The following is a 25197-nucleotide window of genomic DNA, read 5'->3' as shown; positions in this document are numbered from 1 at the left end:
ATCCCAACTTCACTTCCTCTCCATTTCCCATAATTCCTTTACTCAATTAAAAAAAAAGCAACTGATCACAATCTTCAAAACACCAATCAACAACTCCCTCTTTCACCTCCAGACCACTCCCCATCTTAACTTCAGGAACACCAAGTTAGGAGAGGGAAAATTCCAGCTTCTCAGTTGCCTGTATGTGAAGAAGTGCTTTCCAACTTGCCTTCTGAAATGGCTGGCACTAATTTTAAGATCCTCTCCAATGTTATCTTTGATTTCCTTACACAGTGCACAGTGTATGTGTTGGACTCTTTGGTCTCTGAAAGGGACCACTTCTGTTTGTTTGCTCATCTCCTGCACTGCTGCTTTGTCCTGCACCAGCACCACACGAGAGGGAATATTAGTTATTGTCCTATTGTTTCAGATTCCCCCACTGAATCTGGAGGAAATGATCTCTTATCTACCCAACTGAATTGTTTTAACATTTTAAATAAGTGATTCATATCACCCCCTAATCTCCTGTGCTCAAGGGAATACAAGTCTGGTTTCTGCAACATGTCCTCACAATTTAACTCTAAACTTCAGAATTAATCTGCTACAGCCATCCAACATCAATATATCTTAAAGTGAAGTGGCCAGAATCAAAGTCACTCCAGATAGGCTCTGACCAAAGACTACTCAACTGAACAATAAACTTGCTCCACTTAGATAACTCCTTAAGCCTTCTTGATTGTATCTGTCTACAGGTACTGGCATTTAATTACTGGATATAGCTGAGCTTCCATCTCTCTCTGAACCACAACAATCCTTAGTTTGTCACTGTTTAGAATATATTCCAACATTTGGTCGGTTCAAAGTGATGACGTCACACTTCTCCCATGTTGAACTCAGCCTGACAGAACTTTGCCCACCCAACCTGTCAGAGTGGCTTGCTGCTCCAATTTGTACCAGTGACCCTCCAAACTTAATGCTACCTCCAAAAGTCGATAGACAACATCGCACCCGCTCCCGCAAAAGGGCGGGCCACACCCGCTTCCACAAAGGGGCAGACTGCAGCCATTCACACAAGTTATGAATAAACAAGAAAAGGTGAGATCCCAATACAGATTCCATGGTGGCGGCAAGAAAATCACTGATGACATTATGTTTAAAAGGATATGGGGACAGTACGGGAAGGTAGAGTCAGGGAGTGGATTAACCACAAGCATGCTGAATTCCCAGCAGGTTGTAAAGGTCTGGTGGCTTGCTTCAACAAACAGCGAATCCATCTCAAAGACGCTGCTAACAATGTTTCTGAACAGCAGCAAACAATGAGTCAATTCAAGCACAAGGCACTGAGAAGGCTGGGTGTTTTTGTGCTGAATTCCTTGGAATCAGCCTTCAGTTCAGTCTGAATCAATGGGAATGGCTGCTGCTGTGTGGCCTCACATCAAACAGGAACCCTCAGTCCCCCAGCTATGAATCACAGAACTACAAATCAGAACAAGATGCTGACCAAAACCACGTACCATGACAAGCACAGATTACTGTTCTTGGAACAAATGGGGGAACATTCGCTAGACTGGTCTCAACACAAAACAAAATTGACTTTGTCTATTGTTGAAACATATTGCTGGACAAGGGTTCAGGCTACTTCAGTCGTCGAAATGCAAAGCATCCATGTTTTATGGAGCATCAAGTTGTTTATAAAGTTGCACATTTAAGTTTGCTGATGACATGAAGTTGGGAGGCACACTAGGTTATAGAGATAAATGTTTTTTGATATTTAACAGCTTCCAAAATGCATTCAGTCCTCAATCTGTTAATCTGCACTGCTTAATTTCACTGGTGTATATTGGTGGCAAAACACTTCCTGGATTTTTTTCTTAAATTACAGGTTACTGTAAACATCTGCTCAGTTTGTGAAACCGACTGCATATTAGCAAATTAAGGCGGCAAACATGCACGGCCATCTCCTTTTTGATTACCCTAGGTGTTAATCAAAGGGTTGGAGCTCGCTGAGAAAGTCAGCCACACGTTCGAGATTCCCCTTGCTCAGTAAACAATTTAAATGCATCTCTATTCGGTTGGGATGGGAACAAGAAATTACAAAAAAAGGCAGAGGAACACAACAGAGTTGAAAAACAACAGCAGGTAGGAGTATAACATCGTGAGGTTCAAGATCACCCAGACGGAGCCGAGCCATCAGGTTTAGTTCAATTGTGTGTCGGGCATGTGTCTAAATTGGGATGAGCTTGGGAACTGTGAAGGGCACCATGTACATAAAAATCACTAAGGGATACAAAATGGAAGATGACCAACTTAGGTTGTACAGTGAGGTGCTGCATTTTGGGAAAGCAAATCTTAGCAGGACTTGTACACTTAATGATAAGGTACTAGGGAGTGTTGCTGAACAAAGAGACCTTGGAGTGCAGGTTCATAGCTCCTTGAAAGTGGAGTCGCAGGTAGATAGGATAGTGAAGAAGGTGTTTGGTATGCTTTCCTTTATTGGTCAGAGTATTGAGTACAGGAGTTGGAAGGTAATGTTGCGGCTGTACAGGACATTGGTTAGGCCACTGTTGGAATATTGCATGCACTTCTGGTCTCTGTCCTATCGGAAAGGTGTTGTGAAACTTGAAAAGGTTCAGAAATGATTTACAAGGATGTTGCCGGGGTTGGAGGATTTGAGCTATAGGGAGAGGCTGAACAGGCTGGGCCTGTTCTCCCTGGAGCGTCGGAGGCTGAGGGGTGACCTTATAGAGGTTTACAAAATTATGAGGGGCATGGATAGGATAAATAGACAAAGTGTTTTCTCTGGGTTGGGGGAGTCCAGAACTAGACGGCATAGGTTTAGGGGAGAGGGGAAAGATATAAAAGAGACCTAAGGGGCAATGTTTTCATAGAGAGTGGTACGTGTATGGAATGAGCTGCCAGAGGAAGTGGTGGAGGCTGGTACAATTGCAACATTTAAAAGGCATCTGGATGGGTATATGAATAGGAAGGGTTTGGAGGGAAATGGGCAGGGTACTGGCAGGTGGTACTAGATTGGGTTTGGATATCTGGTTGGCATGGACCGAACGGTCTGTTTCCGTGTTGTACATCTCTATGACTCTATGACCAGACCGCAAAGGAAGGCGATATTAGTTCTGAAGCAAATGCAGCATAGATCTGTATGAACTTACATCTTTTATCCCCAGTTTCTCAATAAAGACAGGTTTCATTAACTAAGCTTGCATTCCATGGTATTTAGATGGTTGAATCTAATATGACTGAGTTATTTAAAATAATAAGTATCTTAGATTGGATACCTAGAGCAGACAGCTAAATTATTTCTTCTGGCGGGGAAATCCAGAGACGAGTAAAAACAGAAAAATGCTAGAGACACGTTGCAGCTCCTATAGCACTGGGGATAGAGTTCTGCTGATAAAAATCATAGACCGCAAACATAATTCCATTTCTCTCTCAATCGGCAGCATTTTCTATTTTAAACTTCTAGCGTCCATAGTATTAGTAAACGGAGTTTAGCCACAGATCAGTTCATGATCCAGTTGGTGGAACAGAACAGGGGCATGAATGGACATGCCTGCTCATAAATATCCATTTCTGTTGCTGATCTGAACAGACTCCAGGGTTCCGGTGTAGGAATTATCCACTAGTCAGGGAATACTGCGAAAAACAACACTTTCCAAACCTGCAGAAACATAAATCTCAAACCCATACAGAACAAATCACTGGCTACAACACAGAGATAAGAGGAGTACTTCCAGTTCAGTGTTAACTGCAGGGCTCGAGATTGAAACTGCACTCTGTATTCTCGTGCCCAGAGCAGTATCTAGAGAGGGTTGGGTTGTCAAGGCTGTACACAGCTTTGGTCTGTGCTGAAGCAGTTGGGAGATGATTTTCAAAATGTATCATTCTAAATAAAAAATCTAAACCAAAACATTTTGGGATTGTTGGCCACTGTGTGGTCTCAGCCTGGAATCGAGAATGCAGAGGAGGTTTGCTAATTTTTGTGGTCACTGACGTGTTTTTTAAAAAAAAATATTTTCTAAAGGAAACCACGGTGGCCTGAATCACATTTTCCAGACAGGGGCAGCAACAGGTTGAGCTTGGAAAGCCTTTCCATAGCCCAAAAAAAAAATGTTAAAGCAGAAAAATTTAAATTTGTTAGCACCCTTGCTCCTGAACGTTTCCACTGAGATGGCTGTGCAAGAGCAAAAAGCCTAAAGTCTGCAAAATTGTGAAAGTTTATTCAAGTCAGAAGAGAAAAGAAACTTCAGATTTCTATAGTACATTTCATGTTATCATGATGTTCCATAGAATTTTACAACAAATGAAGTGCTTTGGTCTACAGTTACTCTTAGAATATTGGAAATGTGACACAGCAAGCTCATCTAAACAGTAGTGAGATAACAAACAGATCATTTGTTTTTGTAATTATCATTAAGGGGTAAATATTGGCCCCAGCAATTCCAGCCAGGTGGCCCCTCCAACCACTTGATTTGATTCCCTCCAGTATGCTACAAGCCCTTCGGCCCAGCAAGTCCATACCGAACCTCCAAAGAGTAACCCACCGAGACCCATTCCCCCACCCTATGCTTACCCCTGACTAATGCGTCTAACACTATGGGCAATTTAGCATGACCAATTCACCTAACCTGCACATCTTTGGATTGTGGGAGGAAACTGGAGCACCCGGAGGAAACCCACACAGAGATAGGGAGAATGAGCAAACTCCACACAGACAGTCGCCCGAGGTGGGACTCAAACCCAGGTCCCTGGCGCTGTGAGGTAGCAGTACTAACCACTGAGCCACCATCCCACATCCCTCTCCAACCATGCAGTATTCCCTCAGTTTGAAGCTCAGCCTGGGTTATGTATTCAAATATGTGGAGTTGCATTTGAACATGATCTAATGCCTCAGGAGTATAAAACTGAAATCACACTGCACATAAAGAGTTACGTTCATCAGAAATCTACCCGGGTGCTGACAAGAACACATAAAAAGGGTAATCATTGTTCTGGGTCAAAGTGATTTATCAGAACCATCCTCCTTCCCTTCCTTCTCCCCACACACACAGTCTGGAACAAGCCGTCCAGTTATAACCTGAATAGCAAGATAAATTGGATCAATTTGCTCTGTGAAACATCTGTCAGCAGGGGAAAAGAAACATGCTTTGAATATTTTGCTTACAGCAGTAGAATCGATTAAAATCTTCACCAACACAGAGGTCTGTATTAGAATCACTGGTCCTTTAGAATTATAGTAATGACCCAATGTAAACACAGCATAAATTTAAATCTGTTAATGATATGAAATCTGTAAAAGTAGTAAATGAGGAAGACAGCAACAAGTTTCTGTAGAAAAGAGACAGCGAATTCAAATGACACATGACAGATCAAAGTTAATACAGGGGAACTTCAATTACCCAAATACCAATTATCCAAAAATTGGATTATCCAAAGGAGATCTCAAGGTCCATATAGAAACATCACACCAAAGACGTGTTTACAGATCGCGTCTTTTGTTACAGTGATTAAACAGGCACCGTCTCCAAATGACTGACCTCCCGCCCTCTCTCTCTTCACTTTCCCCGGAGTTCTACAGAGGGGTGTACCCTAACCTCCACCCTGCACCCCCAGGAATAATCTCTCCAGCATTGTCCTGGGCAGGGCAAACGTGGAATCTGTCAAAAATTTGCAGTAAAAAGTTGTGTGTGTGGCTGTGCACTATTTGGAGACTTACCCCACAAAGGCAGCTGCAGCAGTTTTGTTGTTGATGGGTGCATGTTGGGGGTGGGGCCCCGCACACTCTGTGCAGCTGGTAGTCTCCTGAATGGGAAGCAGACTTTAAAATTCCGAGCCCCAGAGGAATGACATTTAATAGATTTTCTGAATAATCGATTATCCAAACAAAACAGTGCCCACCCATCTCGTTTGGATAATCGAGTTTGCACTGTACAGAGAAATATGAAGTGATATAATTTGGTGTAGAAACACAAGAGTAAGATTCATAAAGCGTTGCGTGCTGGATAGCCCTAGAAAAGAGACCAGTACTGTATTAGATATGAATGAACTAAGGAGGACCATGTGGCTAGGTTTAGAATAAAGAGAGCTATAGAATGCACGTATGAAAATTCACAAAATGTGCGGAATATGGTTCATGTGTTACAAACAATCACCAGGTGGGAATATGATATAATAGCAAAAACAGAAATGTGACTTACAAGGAGCAAAGTGGACACTAAATACTCAAGGATATAAAGTATTCATAGAAGATATAGAAGGAAAACAGAGGTGTATTGGCAGTATTGTTTTGGGAAGACATTGTAAAGGTTAGAAAGAGAATGACTTGAAAGTGATGATAGTATTCACTAGAGAGATAAGAGTTAAGTAAGAGCGAGTCTGTTGTACTGCACAGGTCTTCAATAACTGGACAAAAAGATCAGCAAAACTGCTGGGATAATACAATTGTAATACCAAAGGACTTAATTACCTTAATATTTTGAATACATTAAAGAGAAAGGAGGGGTAAGGAATTTCTGAAACAAGTCCAGGAAACTTCCTTTACTGACTTATCAGTTATCCATCAGAAAAGGAGTCATTGCTGAATCTGGGTCATCTGAATGTAGTTAAGCCAAATGGGTCAAACGCCAGTGGGAGATTGCTGGGTGAGAGGGATCATCGGGATTGGATCAGTGAAGACGGGAATCAATAAAAAGTACAGTACCAAAACAGGTTAACTGCAATGTGATAAGAGGCAATCTCACCAAGAGAAAAACGGAATCAAAGACTGGCAGAAAAGAATGATGGGTGATCTTTGCAGAGGAGATGTTTTACAGATGGGCTAGGTACACTTTAGTAAATCAAAGCCAGGGCACCTTGGATAATGAGGGACATTGAGAATATCTTGAAATAAAGACGAAAAAAAAGACAACTGGGTGTATGATCTATTCTGGACCCGAAACGTTAACTCTGATTTATCTCCAGATCTGCCAGAAATTCCAGCAATTTCTGTTTTGTTTCAGCTTTCCAGCATCCACAGCTCTTTCAGTTGGGTGTCTGGTGGTGTATTCAAGTGAGAACTTGGCCAAATTTAATAAGCTAAGGGCAAGACAATAGCAGGACTGCCAAAAGGAGAATATCTTCGAGGAGAAAGTGAGGTCTGCAGATGCTGGAGATCAAAGTTGAAACTTTATTGCTGGAACAGCACAGCAGGTCAGGCAGCATCCAGGGAACAGGAGATTCGACGTTTCGGGCACAGGCCCTTCTTCAGGAATGAGCAGAGAGTGTTCAGCAGGAGAAGATAAAAGGTAGGGAGGAGGGACTTGGAGGAGGGGCGTTGGAAATGTGATAGGTGGAAAGAGGTCAAGGTGAGGGTGATAGGTCGGAGTAGGATGGAGGCGGAGAGGTCAACAAGAAGACTGCAGGTCAGGAAGGCGGAGCCGGGCTGGAGGGATTCGGCTGATCACCTTGACCTCTTTCCACCTATCACATTTCCAACTCCCCTCCTCCAAGTCCCTCCTCCCTACCTTTTATCTTCTCCTGCTGAACACTCTCTGCTCATTCCTGAAGAAGGGCCTGTGCCCGAAACGTCGAATCTCCTGTTCCCTGGATGCTGCCTGACCTGCTGTGCTGTTCCAGCAATAAAGTTTCAACAAAAAGGAGAATATGACAAGAGAGAAAGAGTTAGCTTAAAAGGAAACCCATAAGTGTTCTATTAGCATACAAACAATAAGTAAGTGACAGATAGACATGGACTATTAATGAGTTTTTTTAAAAAGTCAGAATTTACATTTAGAGGTGCAGCAGAAAGCTAGAGTAGGTTAGTGTACTTTGGAATCGGTGTTTACTGAGAGAAGAGAATGCTGACAAGTTGGAGACTGTTAAAGGGGGAAGTGATTTCTCTTCCCACCACACCCACTCCACCGAGGATATGCAGGTCATTGGACTCATCCAATGACCTGAGAGAAGAGAATGCTGACAAGTTGGAGACTGTTAAAGGGGGAAGTGATTTCTCTTCCCACCACCCAAGCATGCTGTCATAATCTGGAAAGCTTTGTCTGAAAGGGCATTGCAAGATGATTCAACAGTAATTTATAAAAAGGTACTGGATAAATATCTGAAGGACGATCAGGAAATAGCAGAGGAAGTGGGGCTAATTAGGTAGCCAGTTCAAACAGCGAGGACAGAAGTGAGGAGTAAATGGCTTCCTCCTTAAACAAGGCAGCTTGCGTTTATATTGTTTTTCAGCACCACCTGAAATCCCTAAGGCAGGATAAAGGGAATGAAGTACTTATGAAATGTAGTCACGTTATAATATTGGAAACACAGCATTGCAAAATATCACAAACAGCAACATAGTGATGATTATATGATTGGTTCCTGTGATGGTGACCGATGCACAAATATCAGACAGATATCAGGGATACCTCCCTTGTTATTTTACAAAATAGCGCCATGAGTTCTTGTACATGCAGTTTATCAAGTGGATGGAGAGTTAACATTCCACCTGAAAGTTGGCATTTCCAAAAGTGCGTTCTCCCACAGTGGGACTGGAAACCCAAAACTCTGGCAGTTAGAGACGAGCGTGGTGCCATCTGTGCCACAATCAGCCCAGCTTGGAGTCCTGTGTTGTGTGATTCCATGCTGTATTGCTGCACCTTGCAGCGTCATAGCTCGTGGTGTTTGTGCAGGAGGAAAACTGGCCTTAAAGGAAACACCTTCCTGCCAAATTCAGCAACTCAATCAGAAAGTCTGCCCTATCAAGCAGGCTGAAGTTTCCAGTTAGCTTACCTTCTTGTTTTCCAGAAAAGCGCTGATAGTCAAGTTTCTCACCCAGGAACGTGCGCCAAGTTTGCTGTAGTTGGCGGATACGCTCTCCAGATCCCGTAACATCCTCCCTTGCTTCAACTCCATCTGCGATTACATTTAGAAAACAAATCCGTGCTTTTAATCAACTGAGAAGATTGGCGAGGACAGGCTGTGCAGACTTGGTTTACATTCCCTCAAAGTTAAAAGGCTGAGGGATGATGTTACCTCTCCCATCTAGAGTAACTTCCTGGATTGAAAGGCACCATATAACCAAGTTATTTTCAACAATAATTTGCATTTCTATAACAAAACACTGATAGCACAATAAACCATCCCAAGCAACTTCACAGAGGCAAGACAAAATGTAATACTAACCCACTGAACGGCATTAAGACAACTGGCAAAGAATTTTGATCAAAGAACAAGGGTTTAAGAAGAATCTTAAAAAGGACTGAGACAGACAGGTGCCTAGAGGTTAAGCAATGAAAGCTTAGGAACCAGACAACTGAAAGGGTGGTCATTAATACTGGAGTGACAGAAGTCAGGGAAGGTCAATGGGCCAGAACTGCAGCAGCGCAAAAATTTCAAGAGTGTCAAACATAACCTGCACGAAAATCGAAAGAATTTATTAGCACCAGCAAAGAAGATAAAAACAGCTAAATTGCATACCCATGAGTTTTGAAGATTAAGGGTAATCTGAGAAAGGTTTTGAAATACTGGACTGACTGGGTCAATACTGTGTGAATACGGAGAGTTCTGAACAAAGAGTCTGATCATAAACTTAGAGCAAGACAGCACAGGGTTGCAATCAAAAACACTATTCGGCACAAATGAGTTGTGGAAATCTAGTTGTTGCAGCCCCCAACCTCCCTGCTGGGAGACAATTTTAGATTTCAAGACTGACGAGTTATTCTTATTGTGGCTAGTATTAAGGCAGATGGAGCTGACATATTAACTGAATGGTCCCCTTTTGTTCCCACCAATGGCTGGCTTTCACTTGCTTCAGCACAAGATTCCCTCTTGATAGCAGCTACATGCAAAAGCCTTGAGGTGTCTCAAGCAGGGACATTAGCTGACAATTGCACAGTGTTCAATATTGTTTTTGACTCCTCAGGTCCTGAACAGGTTAGTGTCCATATGCAGCAAGACCTGGACAACTTTCAGGCTGGGGCTATAACCTAATCGTATCCCGTTGACATTCAATACCATTACCATCACTGCATCCACCCCATTCATATCGTAAGGATTACCATTGACCAAAAAAACTTAACTGGACCAATACTTAAACATCTTGTCTACAGGAGCAAGTCAGAGGTTTGGTATTCTTCTGTGAGTAACCCATCTAGACTTCACAAAACCTGTCCACCATCTACAACGCCCAAGTCCTTGATATGATGGAATAATGTCCACTTGTCTGGATGAATAGCTCTAAAATGACAAGAGTGCTGACACGATCCAGGACAAAGCAGCCCATCCCATTCACCAACGTGAGCATTCACTCCTTCCATCACTTCCTGAAGAAGGGCTATTACCCGAAACGTCAATTCTCCTGCTCCTTGGATGCTGCCTGACCTGCTGCGCTTTTCCAGCAACACATTTTCAGCTCTGATCTCCAGCGTCTGCAGTCCTCACTTTCTCCTCGATCATTTACAAGGTGCACTGCAACAATACAACAACCACTGCTTCAACAGCACTTTCCAACCCCACACTCATGACCACCTAGAAAAACAAGTGGAAGGTGCTTTGGAACACCACCGCCTGCAAGTTCCCCTCAAAGCCACCCACCTTCCTGACTTGGAACTATATCATGTTCCATCACTATCCCTAGGTCAAAACCCTGGACCACCTTCCCTAGCAACAGTGCAGTGCACAGGGACCACCGTGGTTCAAGAATGCAGCTCATTACCACCTTCTCAAAGGTAATTAGGAATAGGCACTACATATCTGCTCAAATGGAATATCAGTTTACCTCTTTAACCAATTAGATTTAAGTTAAAGAAACAGCACAAGGAGGAAATCAGATGAAAAGGCAAATGATGTACAGAAAAGAAATAAAGGAGTGAGAAAATAAGACTCCATGGAAGACATCAGAGAAAACCAAATTTAGTTTAAAAAAAGGAAAAAGTGCTTATGTTTTAAATTCAAGAAAGTTTTCAATAATTTAGACTTGGAGGAATGAGACTATGCAGTTTCAAGTGCTCCCTTTCTAAGCCTCTGAGTTATATATGATGACTACAAAATTACATCATTGGGAATCCTTATATTAGGAAATTAAAAATCAATGTAATGGCTGAAATGCTTATTCACATTTACACCACAAATCCATCAATTCTGCGGTGACTGATGGAGAGTTTACTTGTGCCAGGCCAACATCAGACTGGTGCAAACTGCCCATCAATTTGAGCTGATCCACAACTCCCAATGTATTATTTCTTTTTCACAGATTGTTGATTTGTATTTGTGCACTAACAAAGGCAGTCACTGTCCAGGGCAAATTCACAGTCAGCCACTTCAACAAATTTCTCACCACCATAAAGGTCAGATGTTTGTGATGAATGCACGATATTCATAATGCCTCAAAAATTATGCCATACAAGATCAGGCAGAAACCACTTCGAACAAGAAACTGAATCTAGCAATCACTCCCATTATACTCTATCACATTATCAATGAACTATCCCACTATCAATGTACTGTGGTTACCACTGTCCAGAAAATGAACTGGAAGTAGCCATAAAAATATATGGTTACAGAGCAGGAGCAAGTCACTGTAGATGTTGGAATCTGTACTGAAAACAAAAAAAAATGCTGGAATCACACTGGGTCAGGCAGCACCAATGGAGAGAGTGCAAGCTAAGGTTTCGAATCTAATGACTCCATCTGGGATGGAGGGGGAAGGTAGCAAAATGGAGTTAATGCCACAATCAGACCAACCATGAATGTATTGAATGGTGGAATGGACCAGAGGGGCTGAATGGCTTACTCTTACTGTTATGTCCCAACTGTAAATTTTAAAATTGTGACCATGACACACAATTAATATATAAAAAATAGCAGGCGGTCCTTATACAGATTCCTGTGGAGCCATGGTATAAATCTTCGCCCTGCATGAAAAACAGCCACTACACTCATTTGCTGCCACTGTCCCTCTTATTCCACGAGCTCTAACTCTGCTGTCAAACCTGTTGCGTGGCCTTATTAAACCTCCTGGAAGTCATCTTATACCATCTCAACCATATTACCCATTAGCTACGCACCCCTCGTTACCTCAAACGACTAAGTCAAATTCATTAAACAATCTTTTTAAGCAAATCTGGGTTGGCCTTCCTTCAATAATTCATATTGTCCAAGTGAAGAGTAAATTTTGCCAGGGATTATCACTTCCCAAAGCCTTCCCATCACAAGAGTTTAAAGTGGTTGCCATGCGCTTACCCCTTAACCCTTTATGTAACAACTAATCCTCCAGTCCTGTGACAGCATTCCTGTACCTAACAAGGTTTGGGAAATTATGACGTGACCTTAGTTTCTACTCTTACTTCCTTCAGTATCCTTGGACACATCCTTATAATTCAGTCCTCTAGATATAAACAGCAGTATTCCATTAGCTTTGTTGATCATTTTCTTCACTTGTCTGTGACATTTTAAAGATTATGTACCCAAAATCCCAAAGGCTTCTTTGGACATCCAATGTATTTAACTTCTTGCTACCTCGAAAGTTTCCCGATCTACTTTTTCAGTCTAAGATGGATAAAGGTACATTTGCTTACACTGAAATCCATCTGCCACAGTTCTGCTCATTCATTTAACATTAAATTAGAAAGGGATATTAATAGACTATCTATACTGTAGCCTATATTTGTGCCATTGGCGGATTTGGGTACATGACCTTCTATGCATTATCTAAATCATAATGTGAATAATTCAGGCCCTAACACAGATCCCTGTGAAATACCAAAGGTCACATCCTGCCCAACATGAGTACCTAGCTATTATTTTCTGTCGCCTGCTGCACAACCAATTACTCAACCATGTCAGTAATTTGCCCTCAATTCCATAGGCTTCTACCTCAGTTAACAGTCTGTCATGTGGAACTTTTTCAGATGTCTTCTGGAAGTCCATGTAACCAAAATACATTAACATTCTTCTGTCCACTACCTTAATCACCTCTTCACAAAAATTCAATGAGGTTTATCATCAGTTATGATCTACCTGTCAGCAATCCATGCTGGCTCTCACTGAAAATTTTCAGGGTGTTCAGTTACACCATCTTTGATTGTAGACTCAACAGTTTCGCCACAACAGATATTAGCCAAACTGGTAAGTCATTTTCTGTTTGTCTTCTTTAAAAGCAGACTGCAATTTTCCAATTCAGAGGGACATCTTCTGTATCCGGGGAAGTCTGACAAATTGTAGCTACAGCATCAACAACGTGCTCCTCACTTCCGTTAACACCCTCGGGCGGAAAACGTCAGGTACCAGGGATTTGTCACTAATCCCATTAAATTCCTCACTATCCATGTTTACTTACATTAATTTTATTCAGTCTCTGTTCCCAATCCACTATTAATTTTCTCAGTACTTCCAGCAAGCTATTCTACTTTTATGCTGTAAATATGGAGGCAAAATAATTAGTCAATATGTCTGCCATTTCCCCATTGTCACTGACAATATCCCTATTTTCAGTCTTTAAAACACCAACATTGCTGCTGACCAGCTTGCTTTCCTTTGATATAATCATAAAATTTCTTCTTATTGATTTTGGTATCCCTGGCAAGTTTCCTTTCAAAATCCATTTCAGTAACTTCTAAGCTGGGAGCTATACAAGACCTTGCTGCACAAATTCCCTACACTGCTTCCTATATTTCAGCAGTTACTAAGTTACAGAGGTACTTCAATGGTGGTGAAGTGTTTCAGACACCCATTGAGATTGTAAATGGTGCTACAGAAGTGCAAATTCTTCCTTTTTTGTATTACGATCACCTTCTCTATGTGGAATGGCTTGATTAACTACGCAAAGTGAATGAAGTTTACATTTCACTCTGATCCCCTGTGGTGTGAAATTTCTTCCAGGATATTTTGGCTTACCGCCTGGATTTTTAGGAAACCCTATGAAAAAAAATGTCTCTTTGTACACATTAACATTCCTGTCTGGCACGATTGATTTAGGTCAACTTTTTAAACACTTCCAGTTGGAGTATACATTTTGCAGCTTATATTTGGTGAGTTAACCAATTTGAAAATCAACACTTAAAGCTGACTATCTTTACACAGTAATTAACAGCAAAGAACAGACCTTAGGGACCAATGTTCTTTGCTGTATTTATACTCCCCATCAGCCTCTTACACCCAACTTCATCTCAAATTATCAACATACCCTTCTACTCCTTTCTCCCTCATGCATTCATCCACCTTGTTCTTCAGGAATATGGCATTCATCTAACACTGTCGTCGTGAGTTCCAAATTCTAAACACTCTGGAAGAAAAAAGGATGTTTGTCCTGAATTCGCTGTTGGATTTATTAACAACTATTTTATATTCCTGATTTTAGTTCTGGTCTCCTAGATAGTGGAAGACATCTCCTCCATGCCTATACTAAAGGTTTGTATCAGATCAGCCACCAGGTTCTCTCTACTCTATAGAGAAGGACCATCGAAGCTGTATAATCTTTCCCCTCATGTATAATCACTCAATCCTGCAATCAGCCTTCTAAACCTTTTTTGCACTTTCTCCAGTCCTTCTCTATGACTTTGACAGATGACAACTAAACTGTGCTTAGTACTCTCCAGGACATCAAACCAAGGCTAGATCTAAGTTTAATATAAACTGCCCTGCTTTATAATTCTATTTCACTAGAAATAGAACACAAGGGATTTGCTTTTTCTTATTGGTCTCAAATTTCAATGATTTGTCTACTAAAGGATAGAGCTGCCCTCTTACACCATTTGGTGGCTCAGTGGTTCGCACTGCTACCTCATTGCACCAGGGACCCAGATTCGATTCCAGCCTCAGGCAACTGTCTGTGTAGAGTTTGCACATTCTCCCTGCGTCTGCGTGGGTTTTCTTCTGGTTTTCCAGTTTCCTCCCATAGTCGAAAGATGTGCAGGTCAGCTGAATTGTCCACGTTAAATTGCCCATAATGTTAGGTGCACTAGTCAGAGAGGGATAGGTCTGGGTGGGTTTCTGTTCAGAGGGTCAGTGTGGATTTGTTGGGCCGGGGGGCCTGTTTCCACGCTGTATGTAATCTAATCTAACCTCTTTAGAATGTGTGGTTCTATTGTACTGTAGTAATGATGTTTCTCAAGGCATGTCTTCTGCTCATTTCTCCACGCCGTGCAGACTTGTATTTCTAAGAACCTTCCATTTTCAACTTCAACTGAGCAACATAATCAGGGAAAAGAATGAGACCCTTTGTTGGACCTGGTGTAGCTGGCAAAAGAATACAGGCTATCAAACTGCTATCTCACAGAGAGACAACTGGTGGTTGTTCAACCTGAGGGTCACCACCCCTCAGGCAAGGGGAAAGGTTGAGAAGGAGAGTCCTTCATGCTAACCTCAGCCAGTGTGGGACTTGAACCCATGCTATCCAACCAACTGAGCTAATTGACCCTCTTAATTTTGTTTTTAATTGAATTCATGACAGCATTTGAACCTAGGTCCCCAGTACATTACGGGTAATTCTTCTATAAACGCGATGATTCCAAACTTATTGTACAAAAATAGCACTTTAGAAACAGTGCTTGAAGGATTGGTGATGTAGTCATGTTATAGCCAACACACACTTTATAAGTTCGTTCTTTAGAAACAGTGTCCCCAATTTGTTAATTGCGTTACAGCTAATTCGCCTTAACGAACCATATGTTATAGCAGAATGAGTGTAGGTTCTTAGCTCCTTGAGAGTATAGTCACAGGTAGATAGGATAGTGAAGACGGCATTTGGTACGCTCTCCTTTATTGGTCAGAGAATTCAGTATCGGAGTTGGGAGGTCATGTTGCGGCTGTACAGAATATTGATCAGGCCACTTTCGGAATATTGTGTGCAATTCTGGTCTCCTACCTGTAGGAAGGATGTTGTGAAAACTGAAAGGGCTCAGAAAAGACTTTCAAGGATGTTGCCAAGGTTGGAGGATTGGAGCGAAAGGGAGAAGCTGAATAGGCTGGGGCTGTTTTCCCTGGAGCGATGGAGGCTGAGGGGGGACCTTATAGAGGTTTATTAAATCATGAGGGACATGGATAGGGTAAATAGACAAACACTTTTCCCTGGGGTGGGGGAGTCCAAAACTAGAGGGCATAGTTTTAGGGCAACAGAGGAAAAATTTAAAAAGGGACCTAAGGGGCAACTTTTTCACACAGAGCTGGTGCATGTATGTAATGAGCTGCCAGGGGAGGCTGGTGCAATTGCAACATTTAAAAGGTATCTGGATAGGTATATGAATCCGAAGGGTTTTGAGGGATATGGGTCAAGTGCTGATAAATGCGACTAGATTGGGTTGGGATATCTGGTTGGCTTGGATGAGTTGGACAGAAGGGTCTGCTATCGTGCTATACATCTCTATGTACTTACTCTTCAGTATTAATAGCCTAGTCACCTGTATTTGTACTTGTTCTTCAATATTAATAGGTTCTGGATCAGTGGTGCTGGAAGAGCACAGCAATTCAGGCAGCATCCGAGGACAGGTAAAATCGACGTTTCGGGCAAAAGCCCTTCATCGGGAATAAAGGCAGAGAGCCTGAAGCGTGGAGAAATAAGCTAGAGGAGGGTGGGGGTGAGGAGAGAGTGGCATAGAGTACAATAGGTCAGTGGGGAAGGAGATGAAGGTGATAGGTCAGGGAGGAGAGGGTGGAGTGGATAGGTGGAAAAGGAGCTGGGCAGGTCGGACAAGTCCGGACAGGTCAGGGGATCGAGTTGCTGGAGGTTAGAAACTAGGATGAGGTGGGGGAAGGGGAAATGAGGAAACTGTTAAAATCCACATTGATGCCCTGGGGTTGAAGTGTTCCGAGGCAGAAGATGAGGCGTTCTTCCTCCAGGCATCTGGTGGTGAGGGAGCGGCGGTGAAGGAGGCCCAGGACCTCCATGTCCATGTTTGCCCGAAACGTCGATTTTGCCTGTCCTCGGATGCTGCCTGAATTGCTGTGCTCTTCCAGCACCACTGATCCAGAATCTGGTTTCCAGCATCTGCAGTCATTGTTTTTACCTCTTCAATATTAATAGTCTGGTGATATTATCACTAGGCCATTGCCTCCCAACATTTATAGTACCCAAATTGAAAATACTTTGCATTAAGAAAATCATTCCTAAAGATAGTAAGCAGTGTCTGAATAAATTACCCCAATGTCTGATTTAAGCCTGTCATTAAAATGATCAGGACTGACAACTAACACTTACCATAGTCAGGCAAATTGCTTTCATTTATCAACAACCTTCTTATTTCCACTTTGTAAATGCCCCATTTTATTCAACATAAAGTACAGCTTGAATTCTATCATTTGTTTCAGCCACAAGTAATCATGTTAATGTAGGCTTCACATACCATATTCTGTAACTAAATGCAGCACTCAACCGAGACACTGGACGCTGGTTGTTTTAAGAACTTGTGTCCTAACCATGAAGCTTTAGTATTCACGACTCCCCCCTCCACCACCCCTTATTTGGGAATGTATAGAACTGTTTAAAGTTTAAAGGCTACATAAAAGATCATTTGCTTTGTTTAAAAAAATGTAATCTAGAAACAGTTGCACAAATCGTAAGCACCCTAACATTATTTCTGCTCTTTTCAAAGTCTGCTCTCTTGAGTCATAGAGAAGTACAGCATGGAAACAAACCCTTCAGCCCAACTTGTCCATGCCAACCAGATATCCCAACCCAATCTAGTCCCATTTGCCAGTATTTATCCATATCCTTGCAAACCCTTCCTATTCATATACCCATCCAGATGCCTTTTAAATGTTGTAATTGTACCTCCACCATTTCCTCTGGCAGCTCATTCCATACACGCACCACCCTGTGCATGAAAAAGTTGTCCTTTAGGTCCCTTTTAAATCTTTCCCCTCTCACCCTAAACCTATGGCCTCTAGTTCTGGACTCCCCCACCCCAGGGAAAAGACCTTATCTGTTTACCCTATCCACGTCCCTCATGATTTTATAAACCTCTATAAGGTCACCCCTCAGCCTCCGACGCTCCAGGGAAAATAGCCCCAGCCTATTCAGCCTCTCCCTATAGCTCAAATCCTCCAACCTTGGCAACATCTTTGTAAATCTTTTCTGAACCCTTTCAAGTTTCACAATATCCTTCCAATAGGATGGAGACTAGAATTGCACACAATATCCAAAACTGACCAGACCAATGTACTGTATAGCCACAACATGACCTCCCAACTCTGGTACTCAGTGCTCTGACTAATAAAAGAAAGCATACCAAATGCTGTCTTCACCAACCTATCTACTTGGGACTCCACTTTCAAGGAGCCATCAACCTACACTCCAAGGTCTCTTTTCAGCACCACTCTCAAAGACCTTACCATTAGTGTATAAGTCCTGCCCTGATTTGCCTTTCCAAAATGCAGCACCTCACATTTATCTAAATTAAACTCCATCTACCGCTCCTCGGATCCAATCTCCATTACTGTGCCCTCAGTTATTGAGGCCACAGACTCTGGAATTTCCTTGTTAAACAAACATCACCCATCTTAATAGTTACCACCTGAAAAATCCATCATTTAACATCCCCTGAAGTGGCTTGGTAGCAAACTATTACTCTAAAACACGTTCAAGTTTCTTGAATAGGTTTGGTATCCAGAAGTGCTATCTGCTGACCAGAGCTGAACTGGTCCAACTGTGTAAATATGATTAGCAAGGGGATCCACAGTTACAGAGAACAGAGTTGAGAAATGTATCAGCCATCATTGAATGATGGAGCCAAACAGCCTAATTCTGTTCCTCCATCTTAGGGCAAGAGCCTGAGTGTTCTATAATAAGTGACCAGTCTCCTGTCTCCCCAAAGCCTGTCCACTATCTCTAAGGCACAAGTCAGGAATCCTCCCCATGTGCCTAGATGAATGCAACTCCATCAACACAAGCAGCTTGACACCATCCAGGACAAAATCAACTCGGCGAAAGTGAGGACTGCAGGTGCTGAAGATGGAGAGTCGAGAGTGTGGCACTGGAAAAGCACAGCAGGTCAGGCAGCATCCGAGAAGCAGGAAAATCGACGACCCCTTTGAAAGGCTTTTGCCCGAAACGTCGATTTTCCTGCTCACCGGATGCTGCCTGACCTGCCATGCTTTTCCAGCACCATACTCTCAACCATCCAGGACAAAGCAGCCCGGTTGATTGGCATGTCATGAACCAGAGTTGAGAAGTGTGGTGCTGGAAAAACACAGCAGGCCAGGCAGCATCCGAGGAGCAGGAGAATCGACATTTCGGGCATAAGCCCTTCTTCAGGAACGAACCACCTATGTCATGAACCACCCTCAATGTTCACTTCCTCCACCACCAATAACTGTGACAGCAATGCGCATCATCCACAAAATGCACCACAACAATTCACTCAGCTCCTTCAACAACGCCTCTGAAAAGCCTGGTAATTTTACTGCTCCTTCACTGTCGCTAAGGTCAAAATTCCAGAATTCCCTTCACAGTGTACCTACCTCCCAGTTACTGCAGCAATTCAAGGCAGCAACTCACCACCATCTTCTCAAGGTGAATTAGGATGGACAATAACTGATGTCCTCTTCACGTCATGAAATTGTTTTAAAATTATTTTTAATCAAATATTGGAGAAACTCAGCAGGTCTGGCAGCATCTGTGGAGAAACAGAGTTAATGTTTCAAGTCTGATATGACACTTCTCCAGTTCTGAAGAATCACACCGAACTCAAACCATTAATTCCCTACCATTTCTCTCTCCACAGATGCCGCCAGATCTGCTGAGGTTCTCCAGTATTCCGTTTTATCTCAGGTGGTTAGAGCTGCAAGAGATTAGAGATTAGGATGAAGTATGACCATGGGAGATTTGAGTAGGAGGAAGAGAATTGAAGTTGGAAAAACTTGTTAAGCAAGAGCCAGTACAGACCATCCAGGGTGTGCAATTACGTCAGATTTGTTTTTGAAAAAGACAGCCAACTGCATTTCCAAGAGGAAAAAAATCCAAAAAATCCCAACCCAACTATAACTAAAGCAGTTAGAGAGTCCAATGGCCTCCATAAGGGGCCAAACTTGTTTTGATAGGAAGAAACTTTTCGAGGATTTAAAATCACTCTGAATGATGCTGAGTGAAAAATATCAAAATCGGGAAAAGGAAAAATTATAACTGGGCAGTTAAACCCAACCACTTTCTAAAACTGCGCAGTAATTCTCTTCTCTCCCACAATCCATTATCCGAAAGCAAGTAGTCTCGTTTAGAAGAAAGCCAAAAGTATTAATGTCATTGAGCAGGTGCAAACTCTCAGTACAGGGATGGATGAATAACTGGTCTGACCGTTGCAATATAATAGAATTCAGAAACTGCAAAATATACGCAGAGGCGCGTCCGAAATGAAATATTTTACCTCCCGAGCGGCTCCTTGTAGCTTCTGCTGTGTGTCCTCCATCAGCTCCTCCACCTCCTCAAACATCTCCCGGAGGCTCGTTTGGTCCACGCTCTCAGTCGCATCTTCCTGGAGCAGTTCTCTGTGCAAAGCAGGAATACAGTGGGCAAAGGGGGCCACGGACAGAAGCAAGAGGAGTAGGGCGCTCTGCATAATGCACGATGCACCACGCTGTTGCTGCAGCTCTGCAAGATGCACCGCCCCGATACAGCAATCTCTGCGTGACTCACCGCTCCCCTCTCCTCTGCTGCAGACCCTGCACCTCCCCTCTACTACAGCCCGTACACCCTGCACCTCCCTTCTCCTCTGTTGCACACCCTGCACCTCCCCTCCCTACTGCAGCCCGTACACCCTGCACCTCCCCTCTCCTCTGTTGCAGACCCTGCACCTCCCCTCCCTACTGCAGCCCGTAGACCCTGCACCTCCCCTCTCCTCTGTTGCAGACCCTGCTTCTATCCTCTACTGCACCCTCTGCACTATACACATCTCTCTTTCTCCTGCAGTCTCCGCACCGTCTCGAACTCCCGATCCCCGGGAGTCTCGCGCTTCCGGGTTCCTCTTGGCTCCACCAATCAGCGGCTCCGCTCACAGCTCCGTGTGCTGCCACTCCAAGAAGATAACAAAAGTTTTGCAGGAGCGTGAAAAAGCAAGGAGGTTGTAGGAAAATGCTCCTAAATTTTAGCAGCATGTAGTGAGTTCGTACCTGTAAAGAGTTTTGCAGTGATAGATAGCGAGTTGGCAATAAAAGGTAGGGAGTTGGCAATAGTATGTAGTGAGGTGGCAGGAATAGGCAGTGTAATGGTAGTGACCTGTCAGGGATCGTGCATTGACATTAATATGTAAAGAGTTTGCAACACAACCTTTCTCAATGTCAGTCTGAATCTGGTAACAGGCTAAGAGGAATACTGACACAGATATAGCAGGCAATCATGTTGAAATCTTTTCACAGCCAACAAAATGGAAATGTAAAAGCTCTGATTCTGTATTTTAATGTTAAAATTTCAGATAGTGAATTATATTCTGGATGTAGGTTTGCTTGCTGAGCTGGAAGGTTCGTTTTCAGATGTTTCATCACAATACCAAATATCATCTTCAGTGAGTCTCCAAATGAAGTGGTGTAACCCACTTTCTATTTATATATTTGAGTTTCTGCAGGTTGGAGATGTCATTTCCTGTGGTGACATCATTCCCTGTGGCGATGTCATTTCCTGTTATTTTTCTCACTGGGTGGTAAATGGGATCCAAGTCAATGTGTTTGTTGATAGAGTTCCAGATGGAATGCCATGCGTCTGGGAATTGTCATGCATGTCTCTGATTGGCTTGACCTAGGATGGATGTGTTGTCTCAGTCGAAGTGGTTTCCTTCCTCATCCATATGTGAGGATACTAGTGAGAGTGGGTCATGTCTTTTTGTGGCTAGTTGACGTTTAAGTATCCTGGTGGCTAGTTTCCTGCCTGTTTGTCCAATGCGGTGTTTGTTACAGTTTTAGAATAGATTAGATTAGATTACTTACAGTGTGGAAACAGGCCCTTCGGCCCAATAAATCCACACCAACCTGCCGATGCGCAACCCACCCAGACCCATTCACCTAACACTACAGGCAATTTAGCATGGCCAATTCACCTAACCTGCACATTTTTGGATTGTGGGAGGAAACCCACGCAGACATGGGGAGAATGTGCAAACTCCACACACACAGTCGCCTGAGGTGGGAATTGAACCCGGGTCTCTAGCGCTTTGAGGCAGTAGTGTGAGCCACTGTGCCACCGTGCTGCAAGGTATTTTGTAAATTACATAGTGAAATACATTATAATGATTGTGTTAATGCAGAACTGAAGTAACAATAAACAAACTTAATATAGCTCTAAAATTTGTGGTGTTTTGATCATAATGGTGATGTTTAAGATCTAATAATTGGAAAACTTGTTTCTCAGGGTCCATGAGGGCGAATAACAGTAATTACAAAGTTAGATCCCATTCAGTCTGAAGAACTGAATAGGCTGAGAGACAGAGAAGGGTGGTGGAGACTTGTTTTTCAGACTGGAGGCCTGTGACCAGCAGTGTTCCACAGGAAATGTTACTGGTTCCACTTTTTTGTCATTATATAAGTTATTTGGATGTGAATATAGGAGGTACAGATTGGTGGTATAGTGGACTGTGAAGAAGGTTATCAAAGATTATAAAGAGATCTTCTTCAATTGGGTCAATGGGCTGAGGAGTGGCAGATGGAGTTTAATTTGAATAAATGCAATGTATTGCATTTCTGTAAAGCAAACAAGGCCAGGACTTATACAGTTAATGGTAGGGCCACAGGTAATTTTGTAGAACAGAGGGACCCATGGGTTCAGCTATACAATACTGTGAAATTTGCGTTATAGATAGACAGGGTGGTTATGAAGATGTTTGGTATGCTTGCCTTCATAGCTCAGCCCTTTGTATATAGGAGTTGGGATGTCATATTGAGGAGTTGGAGTCGCTCTGTTATAGGAAGGATATTTTTAAACTAGACAGGGTTCAGAAAAAAATTACTAGGATGTTTCTGGGAATGATTCAATGGCTGTAAATCCATTTATAAATGGCGAATAAGACACGATGCTAGGATTCCCATTCCGTTCTCATTGCCACCAGCTTTTGTTGGTGCTCAATAAGCATGTGAGTGGTGAGTTGAACTGCCTTGAATTGGCTGGCTCCATTGTGAGACTTGCAGTCTCCTAATCACTGCACATTTCATGGAGTTGGGCAAGCTTCTCCATGAGGAATCATGAATCATAGTCTGGATTATTTTGGAAAATTGAGAGCACAAACTCGTCCAAAAGCATTATGTGAGTGTAAACACAAGTGCATAGAAGTGTTGATTTTGCTTGATTCATATCTTTATGACAATTTATTTTGTCTGTGATCTCTTTTGTCAAAGTTTCAATGCTTAATATTTTCATTAACCTATTTTTCTAATCAGCCAGTTCCGAGATATTATTACACATCTCTGAAGCAGGTGAGACTTAAATGTCGGCCTCCCAGTCCAGGAATAGGGATACTACCACTGCATCACAAGAGAGTCCCTTGTTTCAGTGCTTATATTTTTCTCTCAGATAATTCTTTGCAATCATTGTTTCATTGGGGTTTTTAAAATCTATATTTCTAATCAATCAGTTCAGAGACTCATTTAGTGTGCTTTAGCCTAAACCCTCCAAACCAAGCAACATCCTTGTAAATCGTTTCTGAACTCTTTCAAGATTAACAACACCTTTCCTAAAGCCAGGCGAGTAGAGTTGAAAGCATCTGACCAAGGTCCCATTGTACCCATCTCCATCTGAGATAACCTTCTTCACTGTTCGCTACATCACCAATTTTGGTGTCATCTGCAAAATTATGAACCATACCTCCCATATTCAGATCCAGATAATTTATATGCAGTGGAGTACAATTCCTTTACTGCTGATGGTTCACAGCACCTCTGGATTAAAAGGCAACATTTAAAAGGCATCTGGATGACAAAAAGCAGTGACCTAGCACCGGTACTTACAGTACACCACTGGTCACAGGCCTCTGCCACCACCCTGTGTCTTACACCTTCAAGTCAATTTTGTATCTAATTGGCAAGCTCATCTTGGATTCCATGTGATCTAACCTTGCTAAACAGTCTATTCTATGATATCAAGCTGACTCACCTCGTTACTATAGTTTTCAGTGCTATTTCGAGAATGTTGTCATGGCCCATAGCCTTTGCAGCATCCAGTGCCTCCAGCCGCTTCTTAAAGATTGGCACATGTAATGCTGACTTCAGAAGGAAATCAAGATGAATTATCCATTCAGCACTTCTGGCTGAAGATTGTTGCAAATGCTTCAGCCTTATCTTTTGTATTGATGTGCTGGGCTCTCCTATTATTGAGGATTTAGATATTTGTGGAGCCTCCTCTTCAACTGAGTTGTTTAATTGTCTGCCACCATTCATGACTGGATGCAGCAGAACTGCAGAGCTTAGGTCTGATCCATTGGTTGTGTAATTGCTTAGCTCTGTCTATCACTTGCTGTTTATTTTGTTTGACTCTCATGTTGTCCCGTTTTATAGATTCACCATGTTGACACCCCATTTTTTGGCATGTTCGGTGCTACTCGTGCACCCTGCATTGAACTACAGTTGCTCCCATAGCTTAATTGTAATGGTAGAGTTAGGGGTATGCTGAGGTTGCAGAATGCAGTGGAGTACAATTCCTTTACTGCTGATGGTTCACAGCACCTCTGGATTAAAAGGCAACTTTTAAAAGGCATCTGGATGGGTATATGAATAGGAAGCTTTTAGAGGGCAGTGGGCCAAATGCTGGTAAATGGGACTAGATCCGTTTAGAATGTCTGTACAGTATGAACGACTTGGACCAAAGGGTCTGTTTCCGTGCTGTATAACCCTATGACAGATTAGGGATTTCCAAATGAAATTTCTGCAGTCTTACAACCTACCGAATTCCATCATGTACAGCAGTGTTTCTTACCGGGGGCGGAAGTGCCCCCTGAGGGGATTTTGCCTTCCTTCAGTGAGCGTTGAAGTGAAAGGGGGCGGCAAGGGGGCACTGAACGACTTTGTAGAGAGCTTACCAATCACTTGGAAGACTGCTGTGTCATAGAGGCCAGAGATGTACAACATGGAAACAGACCCTTCGGTCCAACCTGTCCATGCCGACCAGATATCCCAACCCAATATAGTCCCACCTGCCAGCACCTGGCCCATATCCCTCCAAACCCTTCCTATTCATATACCCATCCAAATGCCTCTTAAATGTTGCAATTGTACCAGCCTCCACCACATCCTTTGGCAGCTCATTCCATACACGTACCACCCTCT

At 42.7% G+C, this 25197-nt stretch overlaps 1 protein-coding gene across 1 annotated transcript in view; it reads right to left on the bottom strand.

The window, feature by feature from the left end:
• dkk3b (dickkopf WNT signaling pathway inhibitor 3b) overlaps positions 1–20689 on the bottom strand; it is a 33811-nt gene extending 13122 nt beyond the window's left edge. Inside the window, exons 1-2 of the mRNA XM_043705671.1 lie at positions 20322–20689; positions 8761–8883 (exon numbers count right to left, since the gene is read on the bottom strand). Of these exons, the coding sequence (XP_043561606.1) occupies positions 8761–8883; positions 20322–20513 (315 nt within the window). The 5' untranslated portion in view covers positions 20514–20689. The remainder of the gene's footprint in view (positions 1–8760; positions 8884–20321) is intronic.
• Positions 20690–25197: the final 4508 nt, after the last annotated feature.

Source organism: Chiloscyllium plagiosum, chromosome 16 (genome assembly GCF_004010195.1).
Source record: "Chiloscyllium plagiosum isolate BGI_BamShark_2017 chromosome 16, ASM401019v2, whole genome shotgun sequence".
NCBI lineage: Eukaryota > Metazoa > Chordata > Chondrichthyes > Orectolobiformes > Hemiscylliidae > Chiloscyllium > Chiloscyllium plagiosum.
This window is presented reverse-complemented; position numbering and strand designations above follow the sequence as displayed.